The 24,990-nt window shown below is 48.9% G+C and overlaps 1 protein-coding gene across 1 annotated transcript in view; it reads right to left on the bottom strand.

Moving 5' to 3' along the window:
* Positions 1-24,990, bottom strand: part of ALPK3 (alpha kinase 3) — a 35,327-nt gene that overhangs the window by 6,287 nt on the left and 4,050 nt on the right. Inside the window, exons 2-6 of the mRNA XM_059823685.1 lie at positions 19,628-19,666; positions 16,267-16,388; positions 7,873-7,990; positions 5,512-6,544; positions 123-1,989 (exon numbers count right to left, since the gene is read on the bottom strand). Of these exons, the coding sequence (XP_059679668.1) occupies positions 123-1,989; positions 5,512-6,544; positions 7,873-7,990; positions 16,267-16,388; positions 19,628-19,666 (3,179 nt within the window). The remainder of the gene's footprint in view (positions 1-122; positions 1,990-5,511; positions 6,545-7,872; positions 7,991-16,266; positions 16,389-19,627; positions 19,667-24,990) is intronic.

A 24,990-nucleotide genomic window follows, 5' to 3' on the forward strand; every position in this document is an offset into this window, starting at 1 on the left:
CTGAGAACCCTGCAAATGCACAAACTCACGTGGCCCCAGCTGACTATCACTGGCTCAGTTGGCCAGGCTCCCTTTGTAGGCAGCAAGGAAACATGCTTCATGGGGGTTACCTCTTCCCTTACCTTTAAATGGGTTATTTGCTTTCTTGGCCTCTGCTGGCTGTGCTTCTGGCTTAGCATCTTCAGGGACCTCATGGTCACTACTGCTGTCACCTGTGGGCTCCTCATAGAGCTTAGGAACCTCCAATGTGGCCATCTTCTTCGTGAGGGTTGGCGAGCGCTGCTCTGCGGGAGGGGACGGAGCCAGGGCAGGGGACGGAGCCAGGGCAGGCGACTGCAACAGGGCCGCATTCTTCCTGGATTGCCGTGGTGAAACGGTAGGACTTCTCACATGCCCTGGGCTCTCTGGGGTTACCGCCTCTTCCTCCCCCACCTGCTTGGTTTTTGGCAGGAATATTTTGCGTCGGGCCCCAGAAGCAAGCTCCTCTGGCGTGGCACAAGGTAGCACTGCCAGAGGGTCACCAGGGCTCTCTTTTTCAGGGCTCGCTGGAGGCAAATTGGAAACATTATTAGGAGGCTGCCCCGCTCCTGCTGCTGGCATACTGCCCACCACGATGGAGGGCACAGAGAGCTGGGGTGGCGCCTCTGCCTCGGGAGTGACCCAGGTACGTCTCTTTGGTGGCACAGGCCTGCAAGCCAGCATCTCCTTGCTGGTTACAAATTCTTCGTTAATCATGCCCGTGATCCTCCTGGACGTCCTGGGGGTCAGAGGCAAGTTCTCTGCTGTCTGGAAGAGCTGATTGTTTTGTACCTTTTCCAAAACTCTCCTTGAGGTGCGGGGGCTCAGGCCTGCAATGCCTATCTCTGGGAGCATGACTTCCTCTGCATCGGGCTGCTCCTTGTCCGTGGGGTCAGTGTCTTCCTTCGTGGCATCCTTACTGCTATCTGACATTTTTAAAAGCAGCAGCAGATAGTTCTTCAAGGAGGAAACAAGATTTTTGTGCTGCATCTTCTCCTCCAAAGACATCTCCTGAGGTCTCTCGGGGCTAGGAAGGACCAGCGGTACCGGTGGCTGAACCTCAGCACCTCCTTCAGAAGTGCCTGAAGGTGCTGCTGGTTCCTGGCACAGAGCTGTGGCTGTTTGCTCTCCTCCTTCCTTCCCCTGAGGTCCCACAGGCACTGGTTTGGCACTCTCCTCCCCTGATGAGCTGGCTGAAAACTTCTCTTGTGGGGCAGATCCATCTGCCTTTTTGATTTCTGTTCCTCTGCTTGCAGGAGGCAGCAGCTGGGCTCCAGACAGGACCTCTCCTGCTGTGGCCTCCGTCCCTGAGGTGCCGTGAGCTGCAAGCGATGCCTCCTGAGCCACCGATGTCCCTGCTGCAGGAGCGGGAAGAGGCTCTTCCTTAGCAAGTCGAACTGAAGCAGGAGCTGGAGTTTCAGTCTCCTGATGTCCCAAAGGTGTCCCTTCTACCTCCCTGTGCACAGCCCCAGGAGATGGCTCTGCTGCACCACTCCCTCCTGCCTCTGCACCAGGATCGCTCCCAGACAGCTCTGCTCCTGCCTCTTTGCTCTTCCCATCCTTGACTGCTGTCTGATGTGTGATTTGCTCAAGAGGAGTGTTTTCTCCAGGCTCTGGAGGACTCAATTTCTTTAGCAATGGCTCTTCCTCACCTTGGCTTTTGTCCTCTTGATTTAACAGTCCTTGTTGGGCTTCTCTGCCCTCAAGAGCACTGGAATGTCCTTCTCCCAGCTTCCTAGGGGGAGGGTGCTCCTTGCTGGACTGCATGTGGTCTGGAGAAGGTGCTGGTGGCTTTGGTGGCTCCTGAGGCCTCAGCCGAGGATTTGTCCTTTTCCCAGCCCCCCTGGTCTGGCAGACAGGCATCTCTTTCCTGAGCTCCTCTAACTTATTGGCTTGCTGACTGGTCTCGAAGGTTGGACCAGACAGTGGATGTTTTAGGTCACTAGCAGACTGTCCCACTGTTGCTGCAACCTAGTCAAAAAAAGAAAATAGAAAATTACCATAATTTTATTGCCTGGGTCTGCTCAGTGGTGCTTGTGGTCCATCTGTACCATATGGCACTGCCCAACTTCGGCTTGAATCATAAGTATTAACTTGGTATTGCTGATACTCACTCATCCAGGGCCTCCTGGCTTTGCCATCGTCCCACAGTAGTGGGTCCCACAGCTCCCTGTCATGCTGCACAAAACGTTTTTTCTTTTAATCGGCTCCAACTCTTCTGCCTTTCAATGCCTTGGTTGTGCACAAAGAGACAGGAGATCTGCCTCTCTAAAACATTCAATGGCTTTTAATTCAATCTCCTCTGACGCGGCGCCTTCCCAAAGAGCAAAACTTTCCCATTTTCACTAGCCGTTGCCGAGACCTTGTATAATTTTCTTGTTCTTTTTAAGACTCATTGCTCCCCCTATACTATATCTGCAATCTCCACCCTGACATGGGGCGATTGTCGTGTCACACACTATCTGGATGAAGCTGCCCAAATGATTTATAGCGAAACTGTACACCATGACGTTATGTGCGCTATTCGACCATCCTGTTTCTTTGACATTCAGGAAGCTCAAATGTTTCCGACTGCAGCTGCACACCAGCAGACTTTTCAGCAAGCTGCCCGCTGTGACGGCTCAGCTTTATCCTGAGGAGATCTAGTGAAATCCTCCAGCCAAGGGGCACTACCTATTTTTGTAGGATAAGGCTCAGGGGAGGCAGCAATACCACTGATAGACGCTGTGCCCATCTGACGCTCAGCTAGCAACATCAGGACAACTGCATGGGAACAGGGCATGCTCACAACAGGTTCCCCTTCCATCCCAGAGGATCTGCTGCTAAGGATTTTCTCCTGAGGTCTCTGACTTGAGCTTTAAGCCTCCAAAATGAGGTCCATGGGAAAGGAGGGCTGTGGCACTTAGCCCTTCTATTTTGTGCCACTTCAGCTTTGTTCGAATGCTTGGAAAAACCGGGAAAGGTAATGCTGGTCTCCCGGCAAGCCCTTCCCCAAGCAACTGTTATGACAGTGTGAATATCAGAGGACTGGGGTGGGAGAAGCAGCATTAGGGGCGCCATTCCTGCACACAGAATTCAAGTCCGCTTCCTTGGTAGACTCTAAAGGATGACAAAGGCCAGGCAGTTTCTGTGTCCACACATGGCATGCAGAAATAAGGCCCCAGTTCACAGGGTTGCACAGGCACCCCCAAATGCCACAAGTCCCTGTTTCTGTTCCCCTAGAGCCACGTCCCCAGCCTGCTTCAGCGGGCTGAGTGTCACAACACAGAGCACCCCAGTGCTCCGGCTTAAAAGGTTTTATTTTAAAAGACAGATAGGCTTCATGCAGTGAAACCCTGCTGTGTTTTACCACAGTATTTGGTCCTCCGTGGCACGGAAAGGGATGGGAATGGACGCAGCCCCATCTAATCGCAGGGCCAGCCCTGGTCCCTCTGCTCAGGGGGCTGAGAAGCACAGTGCCCAAGAGGCTGGAGGTGGACCAGGGCTGTGGTTCACAGATGGATGCACAGAGGTGGCTCTATGCAACGGTGCTGGTCAATGGAGACATCTCTTTGGCTGAAGAGGACTTGGGGCTTGGGGGAAATTTGCTTATCATTGGTGCACGAACTAAAGCTTATTCAGAAAAGCTTTCTGGGAGCTTTTCAGAAAAGCATCTGTCCTTAAGTAATCGTAAAACACTCAAACTAGGGGCATATAGAAGAAATATAACAAAATCATCAGTTTCAAAGTTAGGCAAGAGTGGTCATCATGCAAATCCAGTTTCTTCTCTGCTCTTGTGCTTGAGGATGTTCAGAGCCTGGCTGCGGTCTGGCATTTTGCAAAGCCCTTCTGCTACAGATAAATCCAGCTCAAAAGAGAAGTCCTGAGCATGAGGCCCAGCTAGGTCCCAAGGCCAGGAAAACACTCATGCTACAACCCTTGTTTAAGGGAAAGATTAAAAAAGAAAAAGACAAGCAACCCGTGTCCTGGGGAGTGAAAATATCCTCAAACACGTCTGGAGTCAGCTTTAAAGGGCTTTAAAATAGCTTATTTAGTCACACAAAAGCTGGAGCACTTTCCCCAGCATCACCAACTAGCTCAAGCATTCAAATTCAAATCAAAAGCATTCCCCTTTGTCTACTCAAAGGCACACCAGCTGACAAGTTACAGGTTTCCCTCTGTGAGTGGGTTTTTGAAGAGGAAAATACCTTGATGCATGTCAAAGGCTCAGGGATGACAGCTCAAGCCTGGCTGCTACACACCAACACTTTCCACCCTCCTTAAGAGCAAAGGGTGTAAAAATGAGCAGAGAGGGAGAAAACAAATTGCTTTGCCTTAGGCTTGCATGCACCACAATAATTTGCAGCAATATGTGATGCTGATGGGTCAGGTTAAAGATGGGTTCAGGGCGCTGCACTGTGGCGACCCAGATGCTCGCTTCACTGCATAACATAGCAGGTTTCTTACCAGTAAACGGTGCTCCTAGCTATGGCTAAAGAAATCTAGAAAAGAAAGGAAATTTTTTTCACTGGAGCACCTGGCAGTCCCACTTTCTGTATCCTGAAGTATTTGCATTACCTACCAAGGGAGACGTGCTGCACTCGGAGTGCCTCCTCTGATAGCCTTGATCTGTACCGAAAGCGTGCACCTACTATAGCTTAAATGCCAAATCCTGACGGGACCTGCAAATTGGACTCAGAGAACCTTTTACCACAGAAGGGGTCATTAAATAAAAAGGAAAAATAAAAAGACTGGCAGCTTCCAGTCCAATATTTTCATGGAAAATGCTTCAGGTTAAGTGACAAAAATAGAAGTTGACTAAAAGACGCAGTGAGGGTCAGGAGCAGGTGCTGTGCCCTGGGCGCTGCATCACACCACAATGAGTCTTGCAACAGAGTTTTTCCAACAGGGAAGAGCCAAAAAATAGCCCCGATCTACTGTATACATGTTGCACTGGAAACAAAATTCAGTGCCCTGCCCGGCTCAGCTCACATGGGGTACCTGGCACGCTGCGCTCATTTGCATGGGGGACTCATTAAGCACCGGCTGAAGCTCAGGCTCAACTGCTAAATTGAACAGATGTCATCAGTTTCGCTGCCTGTCCTACGCACAAGGCATCCACCCCCAACTATAAATAGCCATTCAGTGCTCCCTGCTTAACTGATTTGGAAACATTTCGCATGAGGTCAGCCTGCCGATTAAACAGGAGAGCTCACAGCACACCCCAGGCCACCCGGAGACCAGCTGCTCAGCCGGAGGGCCCTGACGTACATCTCTCCTCACCACCTCGTCTGACATTTATTCGGAGATGGGTTGGAAGCTCTGCTGTCTGGGCAGACAAAGTCCAGAAAGCCCTTTTTCCTGGGTGCTTTTGCCAGTGGAGACCTATGAAGCCTGGGCAGCAGATCCTGTGGGGTACACGGAGCCTCCCAGGGCTGGTGCCACAATACAACCGTGTGGCTCGAATATTTTCTTGTTGCAAGCCCTGCATTGGCTGCTTTCTGTCCTAGTTACCTCTGGACTGATGGCTTTGTTTCCCTCCAACTTCTGTGCTTGGTGCTGGCGTCTCTGTCCCTCAGATGGCACAGGTCCTGCCTCTGACACCTCTGAGGACGATGGGACATCCTCTGTCTGTCTGCTGACTGCCACAGGCTGCAGGGCAGCCTCGCTTGCAGCCTCTTCCTTGGCTCCCGCCTCCTCCTTTCCTGCTGCCGGCTTCACTTGCTTATCAAAATACATCTCTCGTAAAGAGAAGTGCATGTCGCCATTGATTTTATTGTCCTCATTCACAGCTTTCCCGGGCTCTTTGATTTTTGGACTGTTTTCCACTTCTTGATCATTTGCCACCCTCAAACGTGCATTCCTGCGTAAGGGGACAGGAGGGGCAAACCTTGGATTTGGAGAGGGGTTGGCCCTGTCTCGCCCACTTTCTTCTGTCTTGGAAACTTCCTGCTTTGCTGCTGGAGGACCCTCCACCTTCTTCTTCTTTTTAGCTGCAGAGTCTTTCACCATTGGCTTAGTCGCTAGGTCCTCCACTGTCTCGTAGATGTATGTGAGAAAGCTGTTCCCATTCTCCTCCACACTTTCCAAAGAGGCATCTCCATTGGTGGTCACCTCTGCTTTCAAAGGTGCTATCAGTTTGTTTGGAAAGCCCGTTATCGCATTGACGGGCTGCTCCTTCGGCTCAGCAATATCCTCATGTAATCTGGACTGAGAATCGGCGACGTGCACTTTTGCTGCATCCTCCTTCTCCCATGGAGAGGCTCCTGACCGGAGATTCAGATCCCTGGCCAGTCTCCGCTTTCTCTGGAGCCGATCGGGGCTCATTCCCTGCAACTTCTCCACCTCCACGTTTTCTTTCCCTCGTTTCTTGCCCTGTTCTATCTCGCGCAGCTTTTCTTCAGCTTTTCTCTTAATTTTGTCAAACCACTTCTGATGGATTTTGAACTCCGTCATGGTTCCCACTTCCAGCACGCCAGAGCAGGACACGATGCCTTTGTTATTTCTAGCTGAGGCCTGGTAAATGCCTGCATCTTCTTCTCGGCACCTGGAAACCAAAAGCTCTGCGTGAGACCTGCCCGTCCTCCCCAGGCACTACCGCTGGGCACACAGGCATGCACGCTCTCCCACTTCTTGCTCCAGAGGGGCTAGAAGATGAAGATGTGGCCCTTGAGGTGCCCGTAGTAGGTTTGGAGGCCTGGGGCTGGCCTCCCTCCCTGGGCTCTGCCTGTTCTCAGCACTAGCAGATAAGCAAGCTGGACGTTAAAACAGTGCCCAGCTCCCAGCTGGGCTGTAACAACTCTGATAAGAGAGGGCTGTGATGGAGGAGGAACAGCTAGCACCAGGCTTCCCGACTGTTCTTGGCCACATTCCTCTGCAGGATCTTCTCCTCTCAGCTCTTCACAGCCTACATGACATTTCTGTTCTTCCTTCACCCTACTGTCTTACCAAAGCTTTCCCACCCCGCTTCGCAGGCACTAGCACAAGCATGTGCATGCCATCTCTGTTGTCACCCCTTGGGGACACCTGGCCCATGGAGATCCCTGCTCCTGCGAGAGGTGAGCCAGCCTCTGACGGAAACCTGGAGCACACCTGGGGCGGCAGAAAAGCCCAGGCTGGAAGCACAAGGATGACAAGACTATCAGCAATACCGATATTCTATACTTTTAGACAGTGCCACACCTGTCTGACATCCCAAATCCAGGACTCGAGGTGTGACATGTCTCTGCTTGGTGGGGACACGGTGTGCCTGGCTCTCCAGAAACACAGTCCTCATTTACAGTTAAAAGAAGCTGGTAGTCAGGGCTGAATAAAGGAAGCCCTTGGCTCCATCAGTCGGCTGCCAAAGCAGCCCTTTCCTTTCCTGATCTCATGGTGAGAGATAGGAAGGACGCTCCTGGAACAGGGCTGCAGCCCTTTCCCCTCTTTGCCTTTGCTTAGGACACTCCTATGAACTGTTTCTGTCTTTGTCCTGCCTGATCCCCTGGACCATCATCCTGGAGGCAGCCAGTGCTTTCCCCTCGCTCACCTTCATCCAACCCTAATGCTCAGCTCCTGTCTGGCACAGCCATAGCACACGCTGCTACCAGCACTGGAAGTCTCCAGAGAGAGGAATTTCTCCTGACCTTCCTCTTGCTTCTGGCAGGGCAGCTATCCCTGGATGTAGTAATGGATCTCATACTGATGTGATCACGGAGCCATCAGAGCGAAGAGCTGAAGGGGAAGGGACAGCTGGGAACATCACAATGGGGAGCAGAAGGGGCCAGCAGAGGTGCTGGGGGGAGATCACTGCTGACAGCCAACTCCTCCAAATACTGAAAACATGCTCAGAGCTCCCATCACCAAATCCAACCACTTTCCAGCTTCTTTACTCACTTGTACAGCTGCAGGGTGTGGCGATTTCCATGACGGAATATCTCATACTTGGGTAAGCCACAGTAGCGGTCCATCTCTTCATCATCCTTATACCATGTCACCTCCGGCTGCGGGTATCCTGGGGAGGAGACGGATGGTACATCAGGGTGTGAAACATTGCAGCCAGTAGCACAGCAAGCCTGCTCCCACAGGGACAAGGTATCAACAGCAAAATGAAATGCTCCAGCAGAATAGGATACATGTTATTCTGGGCTCAGCACATTCTTTAAATCACCCAGCAGAAAAAGTATTGTGAGTGGAAACCTGATGGGCTTATCCAAGTCTTTTATCACTCCTAGGAATAGGGCTATTTTTGAGAAAAAAATCCCAGCACTTCATTCCTGAACAGAGGGGAGTGGATCACACAATCATCTCCTGTAACACTGGCTGGGAAGAGGTGAGCATACTGTCACTTTTATACGAAGAGGCATGTTTTGATGAGACTAAGGCTAAGGTTAGAAAACAGGCATTCGTCCCTCCATGGAGCTCACAGTATTTTGCTAAGTGTCACAGCCTGTAAGCTGATCCAAAAGTTTCCATTGAACAGAAACAACCTTGATTGCATCACAGCCAGCTTGGTGTCCTACAAATGTCACTTGACAACAGATGTCACCTGCCTTTTCAGTAGAATGACATCATGATGTGTGTGACTGGCCGGCTAGCAGACTGGGCAAGCAGCCACATTCCCCACCACCAACAGCGGTGGTGGATCAGCATGAGTACCCCACATGGACCAGTGCTAGCCACAGCCCTCATCTCCCACCCACAGCAGCTCTAGCTCAGAATAAGAGCAGTTTTCAGGGGAAAACTGCTCGAGCCAGTGGCCAACATTGGTTCCCGTACTTCACACGGGGCTCCTGGCACAGCCAAGCTGACCCTAAGGGCATGGGATAAAACTTTCAATGGTCACGTCATGCCTCTGCTTAAGTCGATGCGCTCAACACTTTGAAGCCCCAAGGTAGATATCCGAAGCTTATCTCCTGCAAATGCCCCTGCTGGCTTTCCGTGCTGCAGAAGTGAAGTAGTCTGGCATGCTGCTCACCTCCTCCACTCCCCAAGGGTCTCCCCACCAGCCCCTGGCACCCCCAAATGCAGCGGGGGGTCAGCTCTCATGGACAGCCCTGGCACAGGGCCAGTGAGGGCTCTCCAGGTATGTCCAAAGTGTCCAGACTTGATGGCTCTGAAGTAGAGTGAGGGCAGGGACAGGGCACTACTTACCTATCCTGGATACTTCCCAGCTGCCAACCCACAGGTCTCAGGGCTGACCAGGACCCTTTTCATCTCCAGGGAGAGGAGCCTCCTACTTGCACCAGCCAGAGATGCTGGCAGCCTGCAGCAAAGCCCGAGCCCAGCTTATGCCCGCTCCCATGAAGGTCCCATAGCAGGAACGGAAGGCTAAGAGCAAAGACTCAGCAGCAGCAATTCATCCTGGTTTTGGCTGGTTCAAAATGCCTTTGACCAGAAAAGCAGCATATGCCAAATCTCCTCCTTGTGTATGGCTTGGTTCCCCTCACCCCAATCTGCTCTTCTGATACACTCCCTGTTCTCATCCCATGCTTGTTGGGGCTCTCCAGTGTCCTCTGGCCCCTCAAGGGACTTAGCCCACTGGAACCAGACAGGGTTGGGGAAATAGTCTCGGAAGAGTTTTCCTTTCCTGCTGTCCTCCATGAACAATAGCCATCCCCATAGCTCAGACACCCCCACAGACCACATTTTACTCTGTTACCTTCCTTTCCTCACTGAGGTCTCTTACTTTGCACTGCCCCTGGCATCTATCCTCTCCATCCTCACTGCCTGTACATCTCTCACATCCTTTGCTGTCTCATTGCCCTCCCACTGCTGCCATCTGCAGCTTTGGCCTTCTGTTGGTTAGTGCCTCGTTCCTCCTCTTCTGCAGGAAGCCAACTCATGACTTTCTCCTGAAGCCCTTCATGCAAGGTTCTCCACCTTCCCCTTCGGTCCCCGTCTCGACACGGTCTGCTCTTTGCCACTGCTCTGGCCCTCCAAACCAGTTTCTAGCAGAAGCGCAAAGCCCACAGATACTTGTGGCTGAAGCGAATGAGCCCTAAACAGCTAACTGGAGGAGGCCACGAGAGTATCCTGGTCATGGGATCACCAGGGATCAATGCTGCTGCTTATATTTTCCATAAATATTAGCTACTGACTGTACTTGGCATCAGGACCCTGGGCTGAACAAGCCCATGGCAGTTTCTTTCTGCTCCAGGGATAAGGAACAAAATAATTTTTATACACAGCTCACACTTTGCCCAGAGCAACCCTACCCCTCCCAAGGGCTGTTCTGCAGGCGAGACCTTCAGGAGGCCCCCATGGTTCATAATGCAGGGAGCTGGCAGGTAGATTTTCCTAATACCCTATGAACAGCAATCACAGCACTTCATTCTGGGAACTGCAAGCATATCATTTCCGAGAAGCCCTGTGATGTCCCCCCATGGCCTCTGCAGCTGATTCCCATTCCTAGCTGACATCTGCCAGAAAGGTCTGCAATTTCTATAGCTGTGCAGTGCCTCGACGAAAGGCTTTTCCTCCTGTTAAGGCTAAACTCCCTTTGACCTGTAGCACTTGTGTCCTTGAGGTTACCTGCTCCCTACCAGGGACTACTGCCGTACCAGCCCAGCGCAGGAAACGAGCCTGCAGCAAGAGAGCTACAGGCAAGTGCTGGCTGGAAACCTGCAGGCAGAGGGATGCTGAAAGGCTTCCCCCCTCCACGCAGAAACAGTGGCCCCAGCTGCCTGTTCAAACACCAGCCGTACCTCCCCAGGGGCTGTAACCGGAGCCAAGCAGGGGATGGAGAGATGCCTGTGCAGGGAGAAGGCTCCCTGGCATGCCCTGCATTCCGTTCCACTGGGGATGGGAGCTGCTGCTGACACTGCAGGCATCCATCCTCAGACTGCCTAGTGAATACATTCCCCTGTTCCGGGGGCAGGCATCTCTCCTGGTACATCCCCTGCAGCCACAACATCCGCAGCTTGTCCAGCTGCCGCAACGGGCCAGCTTCAAGGGCGCCAGTGGGACGAGGTGGCTGAGCTGAGGTCTCCATCAGTGGGTATTGCCACGCTGCAGGGTGCCAGATGCCCACCCTTAGCATAAGCACATTGCAAGACAGAGCAGCCATTCATAAATCAGGCACTCGCCCTTCCGAAACCTGTCACTCCCGCAGACCCCCCCGTGCAGCTGGTGTGGAGAGGGATTTAGCAGCAGCTGGTCTCCCACGTCCACCAGCAAGTGCCCCGCAGCTGCAGACAGAGCAGTGCTGCGCATTTCTGGGGAGAAGAGCAGGTACCCGCTGCATATCTTCGAGCCCAGCAAAAGTTTTTTGGGAAGCTTGTCTTCCAGCAGCATTGCTCCTGCATGACAACCAGCCACTGCAGGACTCAGGAGACTTTTCTGAGCAAGGATTTTTTTTCATGAAGATTGCCAGGTTTAGAACAAACATTCTTTTTCCCAAAGCTGTTAAAGTGACAAGTCTTCAAAGCTTTGGTGACCTTATCCAAAACAGTTCTTGCAATAGCTATCCAAAAATCACCCAGAGAAACTCTGTTTAAAGCAACTTTCTTTTTCTGATTTTTTGGGATGGGGGTAGAGGGGACTTAGTCTTCTGAAAATTGGGAAGGTGGAAAGAGTTTACACATAATCTCCACAGTTTTCTGTTTTTGCTCTACACAAGCTATGTGGAGTGGGGGCTTCAGGAAGTTTTGGGAGGAAAAGTCATGGTAAGATCTCATCCTTTCTGGCTGTATGGATTTAAACCTCCCCATCACCTGAAGACAAGGAGGCATCCAGTAATGCTGACAGGAGGGACAGATACTCACTAAGAGCAGTAGTTCCCCATGCCACCAGCCTGCAAGCGGTGTTCATTCTCCACCCCTCTCTTGCCCTGGCTGCCCCAAACCCAGGCATCCTCATCTCCCACCAGCCCGCTCTCTGCTCTTGTACTCACTACCCCACATCCAAACCCACCCATCACCCCTTTCTCCAGACATCCTTCATCCAAGCACTTCACTCTTACCCTTCAAACATTTCCCTAAGAGGGCTACCACGGATGCAATGAGTTGAACTCCTTTATGCTTATTAAAATCCTTGTCCACTAAGCATGCGACTGTCTACTCACTTTACCCCAACTCCCTTCCCCAAGCCATGGTCTGAGCCCTTTCCTCTCCATAGCCCTACAATATAACCAGACTGTTTCTGGGCACATTGCTTTGTTCCCATTCCCTCCAGGATGTGCTACTCAACACAGCACAGATGTCCACGTTGATCGAGCAGCTGCGTAGCATGGGAGAGGTACCAGGGTGGACACTTCTTCAGCACAAGCACTGACCCATGAAGGGAGTGATGGGACCCAAGCTCCTGAGCTGATGATTTGGGTAGCCAAGTCAGAGGGGTTGAACCCGCCTAAGGAGGGCTGAAATGGCACTGAAGAGGCAGCTGTACAACAGCGGGCTACACCTGGTATGATGTTCTTGGCTAGATCCAGTCATCACTTCTCCTGGTTGGCCTCATTCCCTAACAAGCAGTCACAGACCCAGGCTCCTTCATCCAAGCCCCCACATTTCATCAGCTTACATCTCTCCTTCCCAGCCAACGCTATACAGAAATGACTGAAAAGTTTAAAATCCTTGTAGTAGCACCTCCAATAAGGGCCACTCTCGGAGAAGAAGAGCCCAATATCCACTCACTGGGAAGGATCTGTGATGACCCTTCAGATCCTGAAGTCCAGACAGACCCACCAAGGAAAACACTTGGTGCAGACAAGCAGGGTACGCTCTGCTCTGTAAGAAACTGCACAGTAAATAGAAATGTTCTCGTTCCCTTTTTCACATCTCTCAGAGAAGAAAGGATGAATTAATTTTGTCTAAAAAAGAAAACATGTCATAACCGATGCAGGATTTGACCCAAAACAATCAAATCAGACGCACTAGGGACACCGGTAGCAGGCAGAACTAGGCAACAGGGGGAAAGGAGGGTTTGTGCAAGCACCCAAGAGCATCAGGAAATATGCCTCTGCCTGACTTGTTTGTTTTCTTGCCTGCACCACTCAGCACATTTTGGAGACTGGCTCTTCAAACACTTGATCTTGCTGCCTTCCTAGGACATGCCCAGCAAGTCACCTGTATTCACAGATGTAGGACTACCCTGTAAGTCTCATTATTGGTCAAGAAGCAGCAAAAAAATATTAAGATGTTATTGTAGGTCATGTATCCATATTTGGGGCTTGAAAGTCAAAACAGGAGCAGCTGACAATCTGCCCTTTGCCTCTTGCAAGTCTATGAACCAAAGCTTCCCTGGACTCCAGCCACAGCAGTGAGACTGAGCTGGTTCCACTCTGGTCACTGGCCAGGGATACAACCACCACTTCCCTTTTCCCCGTAATGTCTCTCAGTTGAATGTAAACATCATGGCAGGGGGAGATATCTGAACTACTGATCAGAATTTGCAGTCAGAGTTTGCTTTCCACCTCATGCCCCTCTCTCCCAAAATGATCCTGAGCTCCTAAAGCAGTCCACAGGACCACATGCAAGACATGACCATATGGCATATGTGGTCCAGGCTGCTTTTGAGGACGTTTCCATGAAAATTCCTAGTTTTGTAGGTTTATTAATTTAAGCGCATAAAGACATCCCCCAGTCTAGTTTACCAGGTACAAAAATACTGCGATAGGCTACATGCTGAAGATGCTCATTTGACACTTTCCTTCACTTGCGTAGAAAATGAGACCAGTATCGGGTCAAGTTTTCAACTTGGTGTAATACAAGGTTGTGCTACACAGCACCAGCAGGTCATCCAAACTGGAAGGCAGTGTCCTGCCTATCAAGAGCAAGGGTGGACTGCAGGAAGAGCTACAAGCTGGACAAAGAGCGTATCTGTCTCTAGACGTTGATACTTCGATTTCGGTACAAGCAGAGAAGGTTATTCCTTGGCAGCATGTCTCTTGCACAATATACAGTGAAGAGTTTCTCTAGCTTTTCCAGGAGAGGTGCTGGAAAGGACATGGACATGGCATTTACCAGGCTTTCTCAGTAGGGCTGACTAAATTATCTCTCCTCTTGAGAAGAAACCGAGAATGTCGGCGTCACACATGCAGGGCACTTCCCACCCTGTCAGCCATCCAGTCTAATGGTGAACTAGAGCTCAGTCGCACAAATGCATCTTGCATCTTGACAAAGCCCACTTGGAGCTGATGCATCATTTGGACTTTGTAGGCAATGAAGTTTGTTAGAGGGAACTGTCAACCTCAAGGTGCAGTTGGTGAAGACATGAGCCAGTGAGAGAAGCCAGGGCTACGCACTTTAAAAGCAGCAAGAAATCCTGAAAGGGAAAGCAGTGATACCCCATGTCCTTGCAGTAAGCAGTCATGCTCTGGGTCTGCAGCACTTCTACACTTTCTGGCAAGGGGAGGTGGAAGAGAGAATTGTAGCTGCTCTTACTCAGGATTTCCTAGCATATCTAAACACCACTAATTTTTTGACCTCTGACACTCATGGCTTGCAGAATGGTGAGTTCCATGCTACCACATAATATATCAAGCTTTTGCTTTTAGAAAACCTGAATTGGGAAAGCCTCTTCTAATGAATCTCTAAGGGGCATGGCTTGGAGGTATCTCCCTAGCAGCCCACTTTTGCCCTAAAAGCAGGAAGTGGTTTGCTGAAGTTAAACATCAATAAAATCAATGTATCATCAGTTGCATCCCTGCAAGTTCAGAAATCCCAAGCACAAATACAGGCTGGGGGGAGAATGGATTGAAAGCAGCTCTGAGGAGAAGGACTTGGGGCTGTTGGTTGATGAGAAGCTCAATATGAGCCAGCAGTGCGCACCTGCAGCCCAGAAAGCCAACTGTATCCTGGGCTGCATCAAAAGAAGCATGACCAGCAGGTCAAGGGAGGTGATTCTCCCCCTCTGGTGAGACCCCACCTGGAGTACTGCGTTCAGATCTGGGGCTCCCAGCATAAGAAGGACATGGACCTGTTGGAGAGAGTCCAGAGGAGAGTCATGAAGATGATCAGAAGGCTGGAGTACCTCTCCTATGAAGACAGGCTCAAAGAGTTGGGGTTGTTCAGCCTGGAGAAGAGAAGGCTCCAGGGACACCTTACTGTGGCCTTGCAGAACCTGAAGGGGACCTACAAGAAAGCTGGAGAGGGACTCTTTACAAGGGCATGTAGTGATAGGACAAGGGGTAATGGCTTTAAGCTGAAAGAGGGTAGATTTAGACTAGATATGAGGAAGAAATTCTTCACCGTGAGGGTGGTGAGGCACTGGAACAGGTTGCCCAGGGAAGTTGTGGATGCCCCAACCCTGTAAGTGTTCAAGGCCAGGTTGGATGGGCCTTTGAGCAACCTGGTCTAGTGGAAGGTATCCCTGCCCACGGCAGAGGGGTTGGAACTCGATATTTAAGGTTCTTTCGAACCCGAACCATTCTATAATTCTATGATTCTATAAGAGCCAAGAATTCAAAGCCAGGAGCTCTCAGAAGGGCTCAGTCTGTTTCCTGGTGCACAGCCTATTTATAGCATGTTTCTAATGGCAAACTAGATTTCCTAAATCTTAGGAAAGTCTTGGTCCTTGTGACTAAGAGCTTCACTGGAGATACCCTCCTCCTTCCAAAACTTACAAACTTATTTAATGTCTCTCACTGAGTAACCTGTGCAACATCAGGAAGGATCACCGAGTTGTAAACAAGTACATACTATGGAAAAAAGAGGGTTTAAAGTCTCTATATTTAAAGGACAAAAGCTCATCAGCAAAGGAGCCACTTGTCTTTACACCAACACACTGCCATGCCACATCACCACAATGCCGTCTTTTTCAGCCTCCCCCTTCTCCTCTTATTGACCTAGCCCCTTCCTGCCCAAGGTTACATTTTGGCTCATTGGGCAGAAACCAGCTTTTATTTCAGATGTTGACAAACACAGAAGTTTATTACTGATGCAAATGCAGCTGCACTCTAACCTTTCATAGCCAGCAGAGAGACCCAGAGTTGGCTCCAGTATGATAGCCTCAGTTTTCAAAACTGCACATTCCTGAGTTATGGAGTCCAGGATTAGCAGAGATTAGGACAATAAAATGTAGCTGGCCCAAGCAGTAACCAGCATATTCCATTTTCTGGTCTTTAATTTGCCTTGTTTGAGATGTTAGGTTATGCCTTTGCCTCTTTACAAGCTTAGGTGTTTCCCCACCCCCCCTTAAATCAAAGCTGAAATCATCATGCAATTGTTGAATCTTTACTTGGCAGTCTGACAACAGCAGGCTTGTTGCCTTGTTATCACTTTCTCTAGAGTTTAACTAGCGCATGTCCAGCAAGTGAGGCGGGACCAGGTTATTCACTGAAGACACTGTTACCTGTCACTATGCACGTGAATTTAGCATCAGAGTCCTCGGACACAGAACGGGATTTGATAGTGGTTTCAAATAGTGGCTGGGTTTCCTCCGTCAGCTGAGAAATGATTGCGCAGAAGGTGCTCCTAGAAGATTCAAGAAGCATTTCTTAGAGATCAAAGTACTAGAAAGTACTAGAAAAATCAAAGGGCCCCCTTCCTATCTCATCTCAGAAGCCTGCGTTCTTGTTGTAAATGCCCTCCTTCCCTCCCATCATCCCTACACTAGGTTGTTCACAAGCCCAGTCCAGTGTCAGGGTATTTGACTGTTTTTTCACTCCTAAGATGACTCTGTCACTTTAGAGATTCATTTGGGGGATGTTCCCTTTGTCTTAGCCCTTATGGCTATCAGGATAATGAATGTCAAGAACCATTTCAGTTCCTGATTACACCAGAACATTTCTTTGATCAGCCAGCAGGCTCAAAGCAAGACCCTAACAAAGTCAGCTTCACATTCCTGGTACTGCACCATCAGTGTTTCACTGGGATTTGACTTTATTTGTGAAGACTTCACATTGTAATTTCAGGCCAAGTGTGAACCGAACATGCCTTCCAAACACAACATCTCTCTTCAAAAGCTTTGAATTAAGGAAAGCTGCCCACTGCAGGGACAGCTCACTGAAGGAGACCTTGAGCATGGCCTGCAGCTTTCTGAGCTCAGGAATTATATGTGAAGCTGACATCCATTCCCTGTTTAACCTCTCACTGCTGCAGGTAGGCACTCATGCTACATACTCCATGAGTTCAGCCATTGACCTCGAAGTTCAGGCTGGGACACCCAAATACCCAGAACTATCCAAACAGTGCAATCTATGAAGCTCAAAAATGGACCTTAGATTCTCCAGTCATTTAAGCACTATTCAATGATAGCAATAAATCAGCATATTCATACAGCACTGCCAACCCTGTTGGAGCATCATCAAGAGAGGCCCCAGAAGATCTGGGCTTTCTTAAATAAAGGAAAATTATTTAATTCCAAGTTGGCTCTTCATTCGGATGGTGCTCTGGGGCTCTTGGAAGGGAAGAGCTGCTTCTTTCATTTTTCCCTCTGCAATTAAAACACTACATGTTTACACCAGGAGAGAGGACCCCAAGGTCTCAGGTGCAAGGTTCTTAAGAGAAACAGCAAATATTGCAAGAGAACCAGTAGCTGGCAGCTCTACTTATATAATTTTCAGCAGTGAAAAACATTCCTTAAACAAGTGATCAGCTTCTAGGAACATGCAAGAGGTGGAACAAACCCCCAAACCATTCCTGACACAGCTCCACCATGAGCAGAAGGGCTCATAGCACGTGGTGAGGGCCCCATGAGGAGGACCCCAGCCTCACAAGCAGCCCCCAACTTGCAGGCAGGATGCTGGTGCTGCTGCTACTCATGCTCTACCTGCTGAGGAAGCAGACTTGTTCAGGAAAAACAAAAAAAACCCCCACATTTAGCATGAACCCAGCAAGGTCAGGTGCACTGACAGGCTCTGCAGCAGGGACTGAACTGCACACACAGCTGAAGCTGCCAGGATAGCTCCAGCCACAGCAACTGCCTGTTTTACCCACCCAGAAAACTTACCTGGAGGCTGCAGTGCTATGATTTTCACTCCGGCTTCCTGGTAGAATGGGTTTGTAAGAGATGCAGGGAGATGAATCCCTGAGCAACAAACAACTGGGATTCAGAGGGAGCCTCATCTAGCTCCCAGGCACTTTGTGTTGGGTAAGGGTACGGGACAGGGGCAGCTAGGGCTGTTGCAAACTTCACTCATCTATTGAACGAGGGTTATAAGCACTGTCTACATCCAAACACGCGTGTGGGGTGGAGTAAAAAACAGATGCCACAGCTCAGACTCTTTTCTCCCCAGGAGACTGGTCCTGGCAAGCAACTCTTCACACAGCTACAGGGCCAGGAAAGGGCTGTGGGAGCCAACCCGCTGTTTCAGGCCAGAGAAACCTTTCCATACTCCAACCCCAGGAGAAAAAACTCCCATTTCCAAAGACCAAGGCAGACAATCCAGTACGAAGGCAGTTACTGGTGCAGTTTTGATGGCCTCTTCAATACAGATTCCCCAGCCCTATACCAGTAAATGCCTTTTAGATCCACATAAGGAACTTCCTAAGCATCAACGAACATTTCTTACCCCAGCAGGAGAGCAACCAGGTCAGCATCTTAAAAAAGTGATGCGCACACACATAGTGACACTCGGGACCAAGTTTAACCCCAGTACCATGCCATTGATATCATCAGGCAACACCAGGAATAAGTCTGGTCCATTCAGTGCAAATCCCAGAGTAAGGTGAAGTAACAGAAAAGGCTACTGAATGCTTTAGAAAAGCAGTGTCACCAGAAGCTGGGGGCTCCACAGGCACAGCAGATGAATCAGAGGAGACTTGCCCAATGTACCCTTGGCAGGAAGCCCTGGAAGGTCTATTTAATCTTTCAAAGAAACCATTGTATTAGTCACAGCGGGGTTTTAGAGACTGCAGCACTGTGGGGCTCTCAGCTGACTCACTCCAGCTGCAAGGAGACTTCTCCAATTCAAATCGCTTTCTAAAACAGTAATTCAGAGCATTCAAGAAATCTGAGACAAGGTGGCAGCCGCTCTTCCTCCTGGCCTTCCTGAAGCTGCATCTTTGTTGCAGAAAAAGCTCTGGAGCCTAGGAAGAGGACACCAGCAATTCAGTAGCCTTTTTACATTAAAGAGGGATTTCCATACAAAAGCAGCCTGCAGGAAAAGGAGATTTGAGAGGTGTATTCCTCTTCATCATGATTTTTCTTTTCCTGACTTTTTGGTTAGCAATCCCACAGCTATAGGGATGTTCTGGAGAGGCCTTTCCCTCCGCGGCCATTCCTCTACCTGCTTCTGCAGGAAACCAGTAATGCCAACTGACTTCCAAATGTGTTATGTTGCCAGAGGCACAGTACAGCCCTACAAGTGCATTTCAGGACAGAGTCCAAATGAATGAAGATCTTCACAATAAAGCACAGGATGGCAGGCAGAGAAGAAAATTTCTTCTTTGAAAGTCTCAGGGCAGGCACATCTAATTTTTCATGTCTCTGTATGGAAGTCTCACTTTAATATCAAGAAGTAGCTGAACACCCATCCTTTGGCTAAGAAAGAGGAATTATTTCTTGCACCTTAACAGGAATTACGATGAACATTCACTTTGCTGTCTGCAGTTCAAGCAAGTGTTAGGGATCCAATCATGCAGAATAAGGCTGTTAGATCACTTCAGGGCTCTCTACTAATTAATTAGTACCAAAGCATTACAGATTAATCATGTGCAGTCAGATTCAGCAAAGTGTTTGGTCAGAGCAGTTTAATGCAACGTAGTTTTACCTTCCTAAACTGGAGGGAGAGAATCTGCTGCTTGATAAGCTAAGCAAAAAACAGCATAAAAACCATTAGACAGAGAAGCATGGAAAGGAGCTGAAATAAACAAACCGTTACAGAGACGTATTAATGATGAGTCGTTTTGCACAGGTCAGAGTTCCTATTAAAAGAAGGTACAGCTGCCTTACTCAGGCTGACTGCCAGGACGAGCAAGCCACATTGTCAATTGAAATCAAAGGCTGTAAAAATGAAATGGTCGTTAACCGCAGAGAATAAGTGTAAGGACATTTATACAAGTAGGTTTCCAAGAAGCAGCACCTGAGCCTTCCATGCACCATCCGCAGCGTTGTGCTCAAAGCAGGCAACTCCACCCCAGGAGATGTTCGATTAAACGGCAGACAGGAGTACAGACTGCTGCAAGCCCACTTCTCTGCTGGCAAGCAGGTGGCCTGAGCTGGTCACCCTCTGTGCTTCCAAGGACAGCTCTTTGGAGAAGCTGAAAACTCTCTGGTCACTATACATTGCTTGCCAACCAAATCACTAAGATCTGGCAAAAAATTACAATAAAATAAAAGAAGCAGACTTTACAAGAATCTACAGATTTTGCTTTCTTTGCAGGAACATGTTACAACATTAATCAATTCAGGGAATAAAACCAAACACCCAAGTCCTACACAAGGGACACCCAGATGAGCTACTTACCAGCGGCCACCAGCTCTCCCAAAGGAGTGTCTTCAAGGATTCATGTTCTAGCCAAAGGGCCACATTGTCATTTTGTGGCAGCAGCCCCTTGGAGGCTGTAGGAAATAACTTCTTGGCATTGACCCACAGCAGTCAGGAGCAGTTCCTCAGACCCTGAGCTCACCCACTTGACAATCAAAAGCCTAAAACTAACTAGGTACCAGCTAGTCAACAGCGCATTAGCTCAGTGATTTAATCAAACTGACATACACGTTAGTTATGCCTACGCAACAACCTCACCATATAGCCTCAGAAGTGACTGCAGCGTAGACATCCCCCTTGGGATGTAAGAAGTCAGACTCCCGCATCGGTACATGCAGACACATCAAACCTTCTCAGCCTTGTGCGCTGAAGACCAACTTGAACAACCAAACTTCAATGCTTTATGATGATGTGAGAGAAGACAGCAAGAAGAACCAAGAAAAGTGCACTTTTTCAGGTGTCCTACCCAGATGACCACATCCAGGCTCTGTGCAAGTGCTAATCGCACAGAAGTCAGCAGGACTTCAAGTCCTGCCCTAAAAATGACTACAGACGGTCTCTGAAAACTGCTTCTGCCAACCATGTAGCACTTCCACCTGTGGAGGCAGAAATGTCCATGCGAATAACAAGTAAAAAAGTAGTTCAGCTTGAAGGCCTGACACTTCACACAAATAACTGCACATTTTCATTGGGAAAAAAACCTAGCACTCTGAAGAGCTCAGACTCCTTTCCTTCAGATCAGGAGAGCAAAGACAGAAGATGTTTTAGACAGCCGTTCAGGAGTAGCTTTAACCCAACAAACATGTGTGGCACTTGCCCTTTTGGCAGCAGCTTCACCCTCTCCACCCCCAGCCGCATGATCCTGATCCCTCCCCAGTGCCAACTGCTGTTCACACAGCCAGAGGATGAGCCGATCAGGCGTTATCCAGCTGGAAAAAATCAAACACTAAGCATAACAGGCTGAGGATCAGCCCCTCGATCCACCTTGCATCTGCTGTGCTGACCCATGGGAGAAGTCAGACAGAGGAACTTTGTTTTTCCAGCTGAGCCCCACCACCTGGGGCATCCCTTTGAGCCCCATGTCCTTTCCAGCACTGCAAGGCATGCCTTTGCATTACCTGCCTTACCGACCAGCACGTCACTTTTTCCTCATCACTCCCAGCCACCCTAACAGCCTAGAGAGCTCAAATTCCAAGTCCACCTGCTCTCGTCCTGTCCTAACCTCCCATGGGGGTCCAGCCCTCTCCCCCTCCCCACAATCCTCCCAAGCATAGCTGCCCCCGGTGATCCCAGGGGCAGCAGCACCAATGCCTGTGTCCCGGTGCTCTGGGCTGCCCACAGGCTGCTCTGTCCAGCTGGAAACACAACTCATGGGCATAAGTACAAATTATGCCTCACCTCCCAGTTTTTCAACAGCACAGGAACCCAAAAACATTTTGCATGCTATTGCAAGGGAAAAAATGTCCTTTTGGCCTCTAGGAATACTAAGGATGTGGGCATCGCTTGAGGAGCCAGCGGCGAAGATCCTAAAATGCTTGCTGGAGAACGCTAGTGTAGGCAGAAGTGTGGTTTTAATCATGCTTTCTTACATAAGACAAACAGGAAGGTGTCTTGGCTTGGACGTAAAGATAATCTCTCAAATAGCAAAAGCCAGAATGAAGGGTGCCTGTGCCACAAACCCCTTGTGCTCATGAACGTGATCAGTGAGCATCATCAGTACTTTTTTTAATCTCCAGTGTTGAGCACACAACCTGGCCTTTATTCACTACACATCCTGAAACACAGTACTGAATACTGGACTGAGGGTCTCCTGAGGAGCCTTGATATTTTCAAAAGAAAAAGGCCATCACCACAAAGATCCACGTATTAACTAAAGTTTAACCTCAATATGCTAAGGAACCCAGCAAAACTTGCTTTACAGACTAGAGATTTAAGCCCAGAGAAAGCAGGATCAAATGCTGAATGCTTCAGCCAGAACAGCCCTGCCTGCAGGCAGCTGGCATTTCACTTAATTTTAATTACGTTCACAGCATACCCGCATAAAGCTGCAACAGCATAACTACATCAGACTCTAAACCAGATCTATCCACTTGGAAATGCGGGACTCCCGAGCAAGGCAAGATAGACACCCCAGCATGCCTAGTCTGATACGCTTTGGACTGGACTGTCTGTCTCCCCAGCTCTCCAGAGACTTGTTAGCACACACAGTAGAGGACTCTGCTAATGAAATGCAGCATTGGCAGAGTACTTGTCTCCCTCCAGCAAGCTGGGGGCCATTGTAGTTACTGGATGAAGGCAAACGCTTATCTTATCCTGAGGAATACATCTAAAGCAGGTGAATCGAGGTCTAAAAGTACTGGTTTCTCTCTACTGGAGAAGAGGAGCTCAGAGAGGTCTGCTCCAGGCATGTCCAGCATCAGTGGGAGAAAGCCTCCTCAGGTGTCTCACATCTATGAAGTGAAGCACAGCTTGTTAAAAGCAAGCCCTGAAAATACAAGTTTGGTTATTAACCGCTGTTGCACTGTACCGTGAGAATCATACCCCTCTGCTATGTACCTTCTACCAGCCTCAATTCTTCTTTAAATTCTGTTTCATCAGATGTTTTCAAATTCCTTTGGACATTTATCATCCACTTAAAGGTTTTAGCCCTTGAACTACTCATAATTTTCTTCGGAAGTGAAGACAGTCTTCCCCATTTTTCATGCACGTGCCAAATTTCAGTCTTGCTGCAAGGGCAGGAGGCAGTACTGTCAATAACACTCATTTTTTTAATCACTAAAAGTATTGCTCAAGTTACATCACTCCACTGGCACTGAAAAGTTAACTGCTTGAAAAACATAGATTTTAAATCCAGGACCTTTTCTAAGCCCCCTCATGCAATCATTGTATGAAATTCTCCCCTTTCTGTATTTCTTCTTCCAGAAATAAAGAAATCTTTCTCCTTCCAGCTCATGTCCTCATATGGAAGTCGAAAAGAGGTCAGGAAACCCTGAAATAGGCTTCACAGTGGCTCCATCCTCACACGTACAAGTACATGGACTTGATCTGCTTGAGCTGCAACAGTCATTAATATATTTCAGTGCTCTGCCACAGCACGAAAATTGAGCCACACAAGCTATCCAGTGCAGCAAGTAAACAGCAAAACATGTCAATGACAGCAAAGCTGAGACCTCCGAGTTGCGTTTTGATGGAAACAGCATTGCACAAAAGCTCCTCAGAAGAGCCCACCAAGAACCGGGCAGCCCTTCCATCCCAGGAGCAGGACAGAGGGATGGCCCTGGCAATCCCCTACAAACGCTCCCTCTTGCTGGCAGTCTGACCTGTGACATTATTGGGCCTGTTTTGCACATGCAGACTTCCAAGTATAAGATTTCATATGAACTTCTCTGCCTCCAAGGTTAATACTACTTGCAACAAATACAAGCCACTCAATGTCTTCTCAGCTGTCAGAAGCCAACATTTTCAACATTTAAAAGCCAACAATAAAGCTTTCATGTACATATGGTTATGCTTAAGGCTTCTTTCCTGCCATGTGCCCCACTTCTTATCAAGCACTTCATGCACACACAGAACGAGCGTGTTTGTGTTTCATATACCATGGCAGTAATTATCAGCAATCCTGTGATAAAGCAGCTGTGAGTGCTATGGAGCTGTACAAGACACATTGTTATTTCACAGACTGGAAAACGGATGTATTGAGTCTTTGCTTGTCAAGGTCACGGAACGAATCGATGTCGGAGCTGGAGAAATATGGCATTTTTTCTGCAGGTAATTTACTTTGAGCTGAGATGAACATGGACTTGCATGTAACAATTTAGAGCTAGATTTCATTAACAGAGAAGATGGAAAACAATAAATTAAGTTACATGTTCCTGTATCAGCCTCTGTAACACTCTGAAGATGGCTCAGATCTGTGTATTTTAACTCTGAATTATTGCTGCCTTTATGGTCCAAATTAAACTGGTAGCTAGTTGAAAGACATCAAGGAATGAGAAAGGACAAAAGAAAGCAAAGCAAATATTGGACAATTACATGCCTAGGAAAGCTGACATCTTCCTGGTAACTCCTTGGGTGTAGAAAATTTTTGTGGCTCTGGGTTAGAAAAGAAGGAAGGTGAAAATATCATTGTTCGTAACAGCTCTTCCGCCTTCCTCTTCTTGGACCAGGTGATGCTGTAAAGTGTGAGACTGAGTTGGTGTGAGGTAACAGCCTCATTCACCTGAGACCTTTCTCCCCTTGCTGAAACAGTGAGGATAGAGCAGGCTTTAATTCCATCTCCTGGAAACTGCCTCTACTGTGGCACAAGAGGTGCCTGGTTCAGAGGAGACCATGCTCTCCCCTCCACACAATCAGATGGGATCCCAGGCCTGGGAAATGTCCCCATTTATGAGATTTCCAGAGAAGAGCAAAGTTCACACATGTGATATATGTTGTATTTTAACAGTGGTCCTGAAGAGCACTGTTTGTCCAGCTCCACATCTTGATCTTCCAGCCTAGGTTATCGGCTCATCAGCCTGCATACTCAGCTTGACTTTCTAGGAGATATGGACAGGAGGCTTTAGAAAGGGGGCTGAAAAATGCAGCTTGGGATTATTCACTGTGCACGACTAGCAAGGAGCCCCACTGTGCAGATAATTACACCAATA

This window comes from Gavia stellata, chromosome 13 (assembly GCF_030936135.1).
Source record: "Gavia stellata isolate bGavSte3 chromosome 13, bGavSte3.hap2, whole genome shotgun sequence".
NCBI lineage: Eukaryota > Metazoa > Chordata > Aves > Gaviiformes > Gaviidae > Gavia > Gavia stellata.